The 14071-nt window shown below is 38.4% G+C and overlaps 1 protein-coding gene across 1 annotated transcript in view; it reads left to right on the top strand.

Annotated features, from left to right (window-relative positions):
- GCC2 (GRIP and coiled-coil domain containing 2) overlaps positions 1 to 14071 on the top strand; it is a 33437-nt gene continuing 19366 nt past the window's right edge. Inside the window, exons 1-7 of the mRNA XM_052648939.1 lie at positions 1 to 52; positions 1127 to 1191; positions 6683 to 6787; positions 7792 to 10266; positions 10961 to 11030; positions 13174 to 13274; positions 13369 to 13467. Of these exons, the coding sequence (XP_052504899.1) occupies positions 16 to 52; positions 1127 to 1191; positions 6683 to 6787; positions 7792 to 10266; positions 10961 to 11030; positions 13174 to 13274; positions 13369 to 13467 (2952 nt within the window). The 5' untranslated portion in view covers positions 1 to 15. The remainder of the gene's footprint in view (positions 53 to 1126; positions 1192 to 6682; positions 6788 to 7791; positions 10267 to 10960; positions 11031 to 13173; positions 13275 to 13368; positions 13468 to 14071) is intronic.

Raw genomic sequence — 14071 nt, 5'->3', positions numbered from 1 at the left:
TTTGCCAAGAAGCAGATGATGCTAATACAGAAAACAAAATTGAGATGTACAGGTATCAGGTTGAAAATACTCATCTTGACCACAATCTTGTTTAGTCATGGTTGCAAATACTAGTTTTTTAATAGTACACTGGCTTGTTTTATCAATGAATCCAATAATATTAGAGTAGTGGAATCTTACTTAATATTCTAACCACTTGCTTTGATATTTTTTATTATCCCATAAGCCTAAATGGCAGTTATCTTTGAGTTAATAAAAAAGGTCAGGGAGGAGGATTTTAAGAAATAGTGTGTTAAAGTTAAGCACATTTTTTTTAACCTCCCGTGGATTGTATATTCTTCTGAGTAAGGCATTTTTTCCTAAAGTTGGCAGTTGATATGTTAGAGATGTGAGGTTCTGAGCCCAAACAAGTTTTTAAAAAGGCCTTAAATAAAGCAATAAAAGACTTCTTTTCCTGGATTTCTGAACCATATTTACTGAAGTTGCTTGATTCCCTATTCAGTTTCTATTTCTTTATATTCCACAAAGATTAGGTGTTAGTTTCCTGTTGTAATATGTGTGGGTGAGCTCTTTTCAGTTACTGCCCAGTCTGAAAGCCAAAGTTTTCAAAGGTTGGATCCACTTATGATAAAGAGAGTAATTTATTTGGAAATGTGTAGGCACCAGATCTGGACATGAATTGACGAAATAGATTAATGTGTACGTTTAATATGAGATTAGTTGTTGCTCTAAGGTTATACAGAAAGAAGTTATTTACAGCTGAAATAATGTCTGAGATTTGCTTCAGAAATGTCAAGATGCATAAGAGGGAAAAGAGGAAGTAAAGACAGGTTGGGATAAAATAATATTGCTCATTTAGTCAGTATTAAACCAAGATGATGGAGCGTAGAGGTTAATCATACTATTCTCTCTAGTTTTTTTAATTTGTAGTTTTCCATGATAAAAAGGGAAATGAAATGCTAGGTGAACTTAATGCTTTCTCAAAAATATGTGCTGTTTCTTAAAAAAGTATTACAATTTATAGTGGGTTTTTTTTTTTTTAAAGAATGTACTTCTCACTTTAGCCAGTAATTCCTTTTTCATTCCTGAACTAGTATCTTTTTTTAATTTTTTCATAATTGTTTAGAGTTGGAGAAGGAAGTTGAAGAATTGAGGTCAAAGCTGGTTGCTGGAGGAGCTGACATCATTAAGGTAAGGACACATTGTGAGTGTCACTTTGATTTTTGTTTTTCTTAGATGAGATGCCCGATGATAATTCAGATTTCCTGAGGGCTGTCAGCTGCTCCCACCCAAGGTTACATGCTCCATCTCTCTGGTTGAGTGTGTGGAGAGAGGTGGATGAGCGCTTCTGCCCTTTCTGTTCTGACCTAGTGTCGCTTTCTGTCCTCTGCATCCCACTCACTCTGTCCTTAATGCTTGCTGCCTCGGTCTCAGTCCTGCTCTTCCCTTGCCCGTGAGGAACCCAGCCCCGAGCAGGACTTTGAGGAGTCTCTCCATTTCCAGGGCTCTTTGTGAAGCACTTCATGTCATCCTTGTGAAGCACACCTACCTTGATGACCCTGTAACTAGACTTGCTCTCTCTTCTTAGTTCTACATACTCTTGACAGATCACAGAATACTCTTTTTATCTTGTTACTTCCTGTTTAAAAACCTGAGTTGCTTATTCTTACTCACAGGCCCTTATTTTAAAAATAACTTTTAAAATCTATCTGTTCATTTTTGACTGTGCTGGGTCTTTGTTGCTGTTCAGGCTTTCTCTAGCTGTGAACTGGATCTACTCTTTGTTGTTACGTACACAGTTCTCGTTGCAGGGGCTTCTCTTGTTGCAGAGCATGGATTCTGTAGTGTGTGGACTTCAGTAGTTGCAGCACATGGACTCATGGATCATTGGTTGTGGCCTAGGGGTATAGTTGCTCCAAAGCATGTGGGACCTTTCTGGATCAGGGATCAAACCTGAGGCCTCTGCATTGGCAGCAGGTTTCTTTACCACTGAGTCACTAGGGAAGCCCTCACGTGCCCTTAACGCTATTTAAATGCTTTTCCTTCCCCCACTTGGCCTGGCCGTCTTTAAAGTTTCTTTGCTTCTGAAAGCTCTGCAGTAATTTTTTTTCTTGCTTTTCCATGTTTGTAATTTGAGTCTTGCTGTCTGTCTAGTCTTTGATTATATATTGTCTTATTCTCCCAGCTTGGGAGCAGTGGACAATCGAGGGTCTCCCAGGAAGTTATTTCAAGGAGTCTTTAAATCCCTGTGTACACCTTATACTGCCATTTTGTTCTTTATTTAGTCAAAACAGTATATGAATTCTGAATGGTGTGCACAAATAACATTTGGATTTGTAATGTACAGATTGGTTTAAGCATTTCTGAATCATAATGATTTTATTTGATCATTACATATTTTCCTGATTAGTAATAGCCAAGGTTGGCCACAAAATTCATTCCAGTTTTTCATAACACCTTAAAGAAAAGCCCGAACAAACTTTGTGGCCAACCTAGTAATTAATTAGGGCTTTCCTGGTGGCTCAGATGGTAAAGAATCCTCTTGCAATACCCGAGACCTGGATTTGATCCCTAGGTTGGGAAGATCCCCTGGAGGAGGGCATGGCAACCCACTCCCATATTCTTGCCTGGAGAATCCCCATGGACAGAAGTACCTGGCAGGCTACAGTCCATAGGGTTGCAAAGAGTCGGACAAGACTGAGTGACTAAGCACAGTAATTAATTAAAGAACCTGACTCTAGAGCCAGACTGCCTGATTCCGCTCTTGAGACCCTGCTCTGCCACAAGCAGGCTATGTGACCACGGCTATGTTTCCTAACGTCTCTGTGACTCTTCCACTGGAGACTAGAGAGAATAACGAATAATAAGACCTGCTTTCCTAGAGTCAGTACACACAGTACAGAGAGCTGGATCTGTCCCATAGGTACTCAGTGATTTTGTTATTACCGTAGTTTATTTGTAGGAGATATTGTATACATATATGTATGCATATATACATACATGCTCACCCACACACTAAAAAGCACGTTTTTGTATCTGAAAAGAACATTGCAGATGCCATTGTGTCAGTGAACTCTTAGCCCTTAAAATATTTTCCATACACTTACATTGCAGAATATTTAAATATTAAATATGTGTCCCTTGTTTCCTCCTTGTTGATGTATTCTCCTGTTCTGTCAAAACTACTCTTAAAAATGAGGGTAAAAATTTATCTTAAGTTAGCTAAGTTTACCTTTCAGTTTATTAATTTAATACCCTGACCACTCAAGTCTCAGAAAGTAATAGTTTGGTAAAATTAAATCAAGATTGCCTGGTGAAATATCAATAATATCGATATGCAGATGACACCACCCTTATGGCAGAAAGCGAAGAGGAACTGAAAAGCCTCTTGATGAAAGTGAAAGAGGACAGTGAAAAAGTTGGCTTAAAGCTCAACATTCAGAAAACTAAGATCATGGTATCCCATCCCATCACTTCATGGCAAATAGATGGGGAAACAGTGATAGACTTTATTTTCTTGGGCTCCAAAATCACTACAGATGGTGACTGCAGCCATGAAATTAAAACACATTTGCTCCTTGGAAGAAAAGCTATGATCAACGTAGACGGCATATTAAAAAGCAAAGACATCACTTTGCTAACAAAGGTCTATTTAGTCAAAGCTCGGTTTTTCCAGTAGTCATGTAAGGGTGTGAGAGTTGGGCCATAAAGAAAACTGAGTGCTGAAGAACTGATGTTTTTGAACTGTGGTGGTGGAGAAAACTCTTGAGAGTCCCTTGGACTGCAAGATCCAACCAGTCAATCCTAAAGGAAATTAGTCCTGAATATTCATTGGAAGGACTGATGCTGAAGTTCCAGTACTCTGGCCATCTGATTCAAAGAACTGACTCCTTAGACCCTGATGCTTGGAACGACTGAAGGCAGGAGGAGGAGGGGACAGCAGCAGATGAGATAATTGGATGGCATCACTGACTCAATGGACATGAGTTTGAGTAAGCTCTGGGAGCTGGTGATGGACAGGGAAGCCTGGCGTGCAGCAGTCCATGAGGTTGTAAAGAGTCAGACACGACTGAGCGACTGAACTGAAAATTAAATGAGAATGAAATCTTTTGATTTCCATTCCTAATGAGAAGATTCCACTGGAGAGTGATTGGAGGAGCTTGAGCATCAGTTAATCAGCTGCTTTGAGTTTTCTGTTTTAGAAAAATCACAGATTGCAGTTTTATTCCTTCATTGGGAGAAAGTACACTGGAAAAACATGACTTTGAATGCGAAGTTTTCTGTTCTTCATAAAAATGTATGGCTTTCTGGGGGCTTCCCAGGTGGTACTAGTGATAAAGAACCCACCTGCCAGTGCCAGAGATACAGGATGCCTGGGTTCAGTCCCTGGGTTAGGAAGATCCCCTGGAGAAACAAATGGCAACTCACTCCAGTACTGTTGCCTGGAGAATTCTATGAACAGAGGAGCCTGACAGGCTACAGTCCATGGGGTCACAAAGAGACAGACACAACTGAGTAATTAACACTTTAACATTTTTACAAGTTTCAATTATTAAATTTGTGATAGTCATCTTTTAGTACATTGAAATACATCTGAAGTTGTATTGTGAACCTGACATATTTGACTTTTTTAAAAAAAATCCATATTTTCCATGTCAAACTGAGAGGTGTGTGGTATTACAGTGAGCTTATATGCTGCTTCCAAATGCACAGGAAGGGAAAGATTACAAATTAGGATGTGAAGTTTCTTGTACATATCCCTCTTGTTTTCTTGTTGCTGGAATTTGCATTTCCTGGGAATGACTGTCCATTTTGTGCCTCTGATCTCTAAGGATATTTATAGCTGTTTTCAGATAATGCCCTCTGTATATCTCCTAAAATTATTGTTTTCAGGCTTCCCCTGATAATTTATCAAAAAGTTTACATTGCAATACCATGTAGTGTGAAAAAAACTAGTTTTAAAACTAAAATTGTTTTAACAAAAATAATGTATGCACATTTAGAAATAGTGCTAACAACTAATAACTATAATACTAAATAGTTGATGGAAATTATGTTTCTAAATAATATATTTATCCTGCTATTCTTTGATTTATTCCTTGGTGAGACATTTAGCTATTAACTTCCTGTTATAACTGATGAAAACTTAGCTATCTTTCACAATGATGCCTACTTTCCAAATGGTTAAACAGATCAAATAATCGTTTATATACTTTTTCCTGGAGACCTGCCTCCTCAAGCCTTGTGTCCTGTGCTCATTTGGTCTGGTTGTCTCTAGGTCTGCTGTGGTTTTCCTGGAGCCAGCCTTGTGCCATGATCCAGTGAATATCTGTCCTGCTTTCTGCTTCAGCCCTGCACCTCCACCCCACTTGCTGGGTGGAATGTCATTTACTTTTCTGGTTAATCTTCTCGTTCTGTAGACCATGTTCTTCTCCAGGTTCCTAAGAACAGAGGCATAGGAGGAAGATTGTTATCATCTTGTATTGAAAAGTGGCTGTATTCTACTCTCATGTTTATAAGTAGTGTTTATAACTTGTATAGAACTCTTAATTTTTTCTACATCTGCTTTGTTTTTATATTTTTGTTTTTCTTTGTTTCACATTCAGAAATTCAGAGGCAGTTCTAGGGTGATAGTTGATTACTGTTGTTTAGGATTTTATCTAGGTTTTAAGGTTTACAATTGACTAAATTCACAGTGAAATGGGTCCATGGTTATCTTGTATTGTAAAGTCATTGGATATTGTTATCAAGTTATGCCAGTTGTGAGAATAACTTGAGAATTCTTCTTGCTTTTTATTTTCTCTGAAGAAACTCATATGTAATTGGGATAATCTGTTGTTTAAAAACTTGATAGAACTCACCTGCAAAGCTCTCTTTTCCTCCTGTGTCTTTGGTAGACCATTTTCAACCTCTAGTTTAATTTTTAAGTAGTTACAGTATTGATTTGTGTGTGTGTGTGTGTGTGTGTGTGTGAGCGTTACATTTTTCTAGGAATTTTTATCTGTACCATTTTACTTTTCAGTATTGGCAGGTTAATAATTGATCATAATATTCTTCTTAACTATTTAATCTGTAGTTTATATATGGATAGGTTCTCTTTCTGTTCACTATGTTTGTGACTTCCGTCTTTTCTTGATCAGTCTCATAAGAGGTCTGCTTTGTTAGCTTTGTTTTCAAGAAACTGACTCTTAGCTTGTTTGGTTTCCACTTCATTGAGTTCCTCTCTTATTTCATCTCTTCAGTGTATGTACCTTTTCTGGGGGTGGGAGGGACACTGGGGGTTTGCTTGCCCATTGTTCCAAGTACTCCTGATCATGACTGTCAGTCCCAACTAGAACGTACTTCCTGTACCCGCCTCAGCAGTATCTGCTGCCTCCATTCCTGAGCGTTTGGTTTTCTAGTGAGTGTTTGCCAGCTGCTTGTATGTTTCTCCGTGTGAGCCCTCAGGTTCTAGCTTGCTGCTTCTTTCTAATTCACTTCCTCTACCTCCTCCACTGTCAGTTTTTCAAAGTTGTATTGAAATTTCTCATATCTGCATGTCTTTTCTCCTTTTCTCTTGGTTCTTGTGTATAGCCTTTTAAATATGCTTACTTTAGCATGGTTTGGAGAGGTGAGGAGATAATTATGGGTAAAGTCAATCCATTGTTTTTAACCTCAAACAAATTGTCCTGTTCCAAAACAGGCCTTGACAGAACGTCTGGATGCTGTTCTTTTGGAAAAAGCAGAGACTGAGCAACACTGTGTTTCTCTGAAGAAGGAAAATATTAAAATGAAGCAAGAGGTTGAGGTAAGGCAGGATTTTATTTATTTATTTATTTTTATTAACTTATATAATATAGTTGTAAATTTTAGAACCAGGATCTTAAAAAGCATCTCATTGGTCTTCCCTGATGGCTCAGTGGTAAAGAATCTGCCTGCCAATGCAGGAGACACAAGTTCAATCCCTGACCCGGGAAGATCCCACATGCCGCAGAGCAACTAAGCCAGTGCACCACAACTACTGAGACCACATGCCCTAGAGACTAAGCTGTGCAATAGGAGAAGGCGCTGCAGTGAGAAGCCCCTGCTCACCACAGTTAGAGGAAAGCCTGAGTAGCAATGAAGACCCAGCACAGCCAAAGATAAATAAATATAAATAAGACTAAAAAAATACTAAGGGAAAAAAAAGCGTCTCATCTTATTTTAACTATAATATTTGCAGATAAGGAAACAGACTGATATTTTAAAAGAAGGATAACTGAAATCACTGAGCTACACGGAGAGATACAGCTAACATTTACCTGTTCATTTTAATGTTTAATCTTTTTAGCTGTAGTATCATTTTTTAATAAAATGGGAAAGATACCTATTTTATGAAATATCTGTTTTATGAGACACTACCAATTTAAATGTTGATTGTCTCACATACTGTACATACTGTTGCTTGCTCACTTCTCAGATACTTGCCTACCATTGGGTCTGTGCTACTTTTCTCCCCAAAACTTTTATCACTCTGTTCAGGAGATGTTCATTAAAGCCTGTAACTTAATAGAACTTATGTAATTTATTACCACTTAAAACAAAATTAAACTCAGAGATTTCCTTGCTTTGAGTAAGACATTAGTACTACTGGTGGATATCATCATTATTATTAAGGTGGTCAGAGCTTCTAAGCAGAATTTTTGGAATCTAAGGATCATATTTCTCTGTGTACACTGCTGCTTGTTTCCTCCTTATGAGACTGTGTCTCTTATTTTTCTTAAGGCAGAGGTTTCGTCTTAAATAATTTTTGTGTGCTTTTTACGTTTATAGGATTTTGTAACTAAGTTGGAAGATGTGCAGAAAGAGTTGGAACAATCACAAAGAAGCTATGGAAAAGAAATAGAAAATTTGAGAAATGAATTAACAACAGTACATTCCAAATACAGTAATGATAAAGCTGATTGGCAAAAGGAAGTGGAAGAAGCAGCAAAAAAACAATTAGAGCTTTCAGAACAGCTCAGATTTCAGAGTGATTCTGAAGATAATGTTAAAAAGCTGCAAGAAGAGATTCAGAAAATTAAGCTAGTCTTTGAGGATCAAATTTTATGTCTGCAAAAGCAGTTAGAAATTGCCACAAATAAAAAGGAGCAAGAAATTACTCACCTCCAAGGAGTGATTGAGGCTAATTGTCAGCAGTACCAAAAAGATATTAATAGTTTGCAAGAAGAACTTGTACAGTTGAAATCTACACACCAAGAAGAGGTAAAAGAATTGATGTGCCAAATTGAAACATCTGCCAAAGAACACGAAGCAGAAGTAAATTATTTGATCCAGCTAAAGGATAACTTAGTCAGGAAGTGTGAGGCAGGTGAGATGAACATTCAGGAGAAGTATAAATGTGAATTAGAAAATGAAGGGAAAGCCTCAGATGCAGACCAAGAAAATCAGGTGTGCTCTTTGCTCTTACAGGAAGATTCTCTTATAGAACAAGCAGTGAATGAAAAAGTTAGACACTTAGAAGATGCCCTAAAAGAACTGGAGTCTCAACATAGCATCTTAAAAGACGAGTTAACTTACATGAATAATCTAAAATTAAAACTTGAAATTGACGCCCAACATATAAAGGATGAGTTTTTTCATGAACGGGAAGATTTAGAGTTTAAAATTAATGAATTATTACTAGCTAAAGAAGAACAGGGATATATAATCGAGAAATTAAAATCTGAGCTAGAAGATGCAAATAAACGGTTTTGCTGTACCATCGAACAACATAACAAGGAAGTACAGAGTCTGAAGAAACAGCATCAAAAAGAAATAACAGAACTAAATGAGACATTTTTGTCAGATTCAGAAAAAGAAAAGTTAACATTAATGTTTGAAATACAGGGTCTTAAGGAACAGTGTGAAAAACTACAACAAGAAAAGCAAGAAGCAATGTTAAACTACGAGGGTTTACGAGAGATTATGGAAATTTTACAGACAGAGCTGGGGGAATCTGCTGAAAAAATAAGTCAAGAGTTTGAATCAATGAAGCAACAACAAGCATTTAATATTAATGAACTTCAGCAGAAGCTCCAAACTGCGTTTAATGAAAAAGATGCTCTTCTTGAAACTGTGAATTGTCTCCAGAGAGAAAATGATAACTTACGGTCACAGCAGGAATGTGTACCAGAACTTGAAAATACCATAAAGAATCTTCAAGAGAAGAATGAACTGTATCTAGTTAGTCTCAGTCAGAGAGATACCATGTTACAAGAATTTGAAGCAAAGATAAGTTCTCTTACTGAGGAAAAATATGATTTCATAAGTAAGGTGAAAAGTTCTCATGAAGAGATGGATAATCTTCACAAAAAATGTGAAAGGGAAGAAAGGTTGACTGTAGAACTTAGGGAAAAAGTGGATCAGACTGCCCAGTACAACAGTGAACTAGAACAGAAGGTGAATGAATTAACAGCAGGACTAGAAGAAACTTTAAAAGAAAAGGATGAAAAGAACCAAAAACTGGAAAAGCTTACAGCTCAGTTGAAAACTCTCTCCGAAGACCAGGAAGCCATGTCATTGGAAGTGAGGTCTCTTCATGAAGAAAATAGCAGACTGAGTTCAGAGAAGAACCTGCTGAGCAGGGATCTGGAAGCCCTCCTGTCTCAAAAGGAAGGAGATGTTGCACTTCAGAAGCAGCTCTCTGAATTAGAAGAGGAACTTCAATTAGCTGTCAGAGAAAGGGATAATTTGAATAAACTTTTGGAAAACGAGCAAGTTCAGAAGTCGTTTGTCAAAGCTCAGTTGTGTGGTTTTCTTGAACAGATGGAGTTAAAGGTTTCACAAGAAAGGGAAGAACAGGATGTTGTAAATATCCTACAAGCCATGGGTGAATCCTTAGATAAAATAAATGAAGAAAAATACAACTTGGCTTTTCAGTATGATGAGAGAAAAGTAGAGTTAGAAAAAGAGATTAAGCTCCTTCAAGAAGAGCATATGGTTCAGTGTGAGGAACTTAGGTCTCTACTAAGAGATTATGAGCAAGAGAAAGTTGTCCTAAGGAAAGAGTTAGAAGAAGCCCTCTTGGAAAAGGAGGCCCTGCAGTCTGACCTTCTGGAGATGAAGAATGCCAGTGAACAAACAAGGTTTGAAAATCAGAATCTCCTAATTCAGGTTGAAGAAATGTCTCAAAAACTGTGTAGAGAAAATGAAAACCATCACGAAAAAGAAAAAGATTTTATAAAAGAACTTGAAAACCTAAGGCCATTATTGGAACAGAAAGAATCTGAATTGCAAGATGTGAAAGCAGAGTTAATATCATTAAAGGTAATATTAATGTGAATTTTATTTAAGTAAATTCTTAGTTCTAGTCACAAGCTCTAGACAATATAAAGATTACCATTTTTACACTTTGAAGTCAAATTTTTAGCATTTAAGCTCAAATGCAAATTTTTGAAAAGTACATTAAACATATTCATATCACACTTAATCATACTGATTACTGTTGGTTTTAGATTATTTTGGAATCTTGATTTTACAGAAGATTAAGTGGCCAGGGGGTTAAATGTTGGTCAAAAGTAGTCACCAGCAAAACTACAACTAAATGTGAAAAATTTTTAATTTTATCCTTGTGTGATACACACATTACCTTAAAGCACAGTTAAGCAAAAAGAAAATACGCTAAAGCAATATTTCATTTTAGCCAAAACTTCAGATTTTCCTCCCAAGATTGTGGCAGGATAAACTATGGTCATCATTTAATCTCTTCCTTATTACATCATGTATTTGATATCCATTGGGTGGGTCATCTTGGGTTTGGCTGCTATTGTTTTTAGTAGTAAATGCTATGTGCATGATGAGATCAGAATTACTGGGTCTCTAAAGGGAAGAGAAAGTCTGTTCAGGTGATTGCTCTCTGTATGAATTCTCTTCAATAATATATTTTTTTTCATGCTTAGCATAACAGCCAGTTCATCATGGGGAATGCAGTGATTGTCTTTGTTTTTCCTATAAAATCTAGGATTCCTTCAAGAAATCACCTTCTGTAGAAAGTGATCAACCTTCGGTAAAAGAGTTTGAAGAAAAAATAGGTAACTATGGTTTTGCGTATGTTTTTATGGTTAATTGAACAGATTCTTAGAGTTAGAACAGAATGGGAAGTTCTCTCTCCAGTTAATGAGGTGTTAAAAGCATAGTATCACTCTTCTTCTGATGGCCTCTGCCTTCTGCTCGCCTTCACTTTCAGAACTCTCACTTTCTGTTGTTTCATCCAGAGGACTGTTGTGATTCCTTTTATAAAAAGTGCCATGATTGTTTTGGGGTTTTTCATTCATTTAGCAAACTTGGCTTGAAAGGCCAGCTACTTAGGCACTGGTGATAGGAAGGTGGCTAAGATGCAGTCTTTGTCTTCAAGAACACACTGCAAGAGAGGGCTGTTCCTCCCAGAGTTTGGGGTGTGGACAGGTTCTGCTGGTGGCAGTGCAGGAAGATGTGATTAACTGCTTGTTGAGTTGGGAGAAACATCACAGGACAGGCTGTCCTTGTCTTAAAGAGTGAGTAATGTAACCCAAGAAGGAGGATACTGTAGTAAGAGGAGACGGCAGGTGCTGGTATGTTCACACTGCTGACATCCGGGGGTCCTCCTGGGAGGTTCTAGAGTGGGAGAGGCCACTCCCAGCAGGGCTGGTGTGATGTGTGGAGGAGTCCGGCTTCATCACTCCTGCTTATCCGTCAGAGTAACCAAGATGGGGTTGTGTGAAGTACCTGTAATTCCTCATTTTACTGCCCAGTTGTTGCGGGAGTAGTGGAAACAATCTAGAGTGACCCACAGTCTTCTGTGATGGATGGTTGGAATGGTTGGGGTGACTGGTAGAGGGCTGACCAGGTAAGCCACTTCTCTGCGTCATTAGCATTAGAAGCCCTGAGGTGGAGATCACCAAGGAAGTGAGTGTAGAAGAAAGACAAGGACCAGAAACAGTTCTCTGTCGAGTAAAAGTCAGAAAGATAGAAATGGCAAAAGAGTGAAAAGAAAGAACTGGAGGGTTAGAAATACCCAGAGCATAAGATGTCTTGGAAGCTAAGACCAGTGAAGTGCATTCGGAGGAAGTGTTGAGGAGGGAAGAAAGGCCACTTTAGTACTCGGGCCCAGCCTGAGCTAGGCCGCATCAAGGTCATTGGTAACTTGATAACAGTTGCCATGGTATGCAAGAGAATGACTGGAACGGATTCAGGGAGAAAATAGGGGAGAGAAATGTGAGAACAGACACAGACCATGTTCAGAAGGAAGAGATGGGACAGAGTCCAGAGGGGTGGGGGGTGGGGTGTGTGTGTGTGTGTGTGTGTGTGTGTGTGTGTGTGTGTGTGTGTGTGAATTAAGTCTCACCTGTCTTCTCATGACCCTCCCCTCCCCTCTTTGGCTGCTTCCACCCTTTGTTCCTGACCTTAAGCTCTTGGTGGTATTTCTCTTGTTGCATGTCTGTCAACTGTTGGGGTGAAGCCATTAGAGAGTGGGTTTTGCTGCACAAGAGAGGGGAGAATTGTGCACTGATGGCCCGAGTAGGTGAGGGGGTGTGGGGTGAGACACAAAAGTGGAAGAGTTGGCCTGTGTTACACACACAGACGGTGCCCCTGTCACAGCCGAGGAAGGCAGTGGTGAAGAAAGGCACAACTCAATGAATCAGCAAGTGTAGAAGTTCAGATCATTACCGAAGTTCATCAGAGACAAGAGAAGTAAGATCTGGAGCATGGAGTTTACGTCAGGGAAACGGCCAGAGAGATTCAGGGAGAGTCACACTGGACATACCGAAGTCCAGCTGGAAAAAATCAGACCCACCTACCGGAGGCATCTGTGGATCATGAACAGTGAAGAGCGTCTGACATCTCTGCTTCATCCTGATTGGCTGTCACCACCAAGGAGCCCAGCATACCTGCATTTCCAGGAGGTCCTCTGCTGTTCAGGGGTCCGAATGGCCTCTCCATGTATGGACACTGAGGAGATGGGCTGTTCTGGAAGACTGAAGAAAATGAGAATTCTGTTCATTGTTTGCCTTGCCTAGAAAATCCATAATTAAGCTTTTACTTAAAAATAGATACTTTGCTATTTATTTTAATTTCAAATTGTATATTTTGTGTACTAGATTAAAGTTTCATTTCTAGGACTATGTGAGTAATTCTAATATTTTCCCCTAGTTTTCATTTGAGTTTATGTATAATTGTTTCATTTTATGTTTTTAGGATACTTGGAAAAAGAAGCCAAAGAGAAAGAGGAGAAAATAAGTAAGTTAAAACTAGTTGCTGTGAAAGCAAAGAAAGAACTAGATTCTAGCAGGAAAGAAGTAAGTTGACTTAAAAATCCAAGATTTGTGAACCTTACCTTTTAGAAAATCAAGTTTTTCTGTGCATTAAAAAACTATCATATATTTAAAATAGGCCCAGACGCTCCAGGAGGAACTTGAATCTGTTCGCTCAGAAAGGGATCAGTTGTCTACTTCCATGAGAGATCTCATTCAAGGAGCTGAAAACTATAAGGTAAAAATAGTTACATTAATAACAAGTTACATTTGTGACTTGTAAGTTAAGAAATGTACTTGAAATATAGAACTTTTTTTTTGTTTATTTATTTTAATTGGAGGCTAATTACTTTACAATATTGTAGTGGTTTTTGCCATACATTAACATGAATCAGCCATGGGTGTACACGTGTTCCCCATCCTGAACCCCCTCCCGCATCCCCTGTCATTCCATCCCTCAGGGTTGTCCCAGTGCACAAGCCCTAAGCACCCTGTCTCATGCATTGAACCTGGACTGGTGATCTGTTTCACATATGATAATATACATGTTTCAATGCTATTCTCTCAAATCATCCCACCCTTGCCTTCTCCCACAGAGTCAAAAAGCCTGTTCTTTATATCTGTGTGTCTCTTTCGCTGTCTCACATACAGGGTCATCGTTGCCATGTTTCTAAGTTCCATATATATGCGTTAGTATACTGTATTGGTATTTTTCTTTCTGACTTAACTTCACTCTGTATAATAGGCTCCAGTTTCATCCACCTTATTAGAACTGACTCAAATACATTCTTTTCAATGTCTGAGTAACATTCCATTGTGTATATATACCACAGCTTTCTTAT

This window comes from Budorcas taxicolor, chromosome 11, assembly GCF_023091745.1.
Source record: "Budorcas taxicolor isolate Tak-1 chromosome 11, Takin1.1, whole genome shotgun sequence".
Taxonomy (NCBI): domain Eukaryota; kingdom Metazoa; phylum Chordata; class Mammalia; order Artiodactyla; family Bovidae; genus Budorcas; species Budorcas taxicolor.
This window is presented reverse-complemented; position numbering and strand designations above follow the sequence as displayed.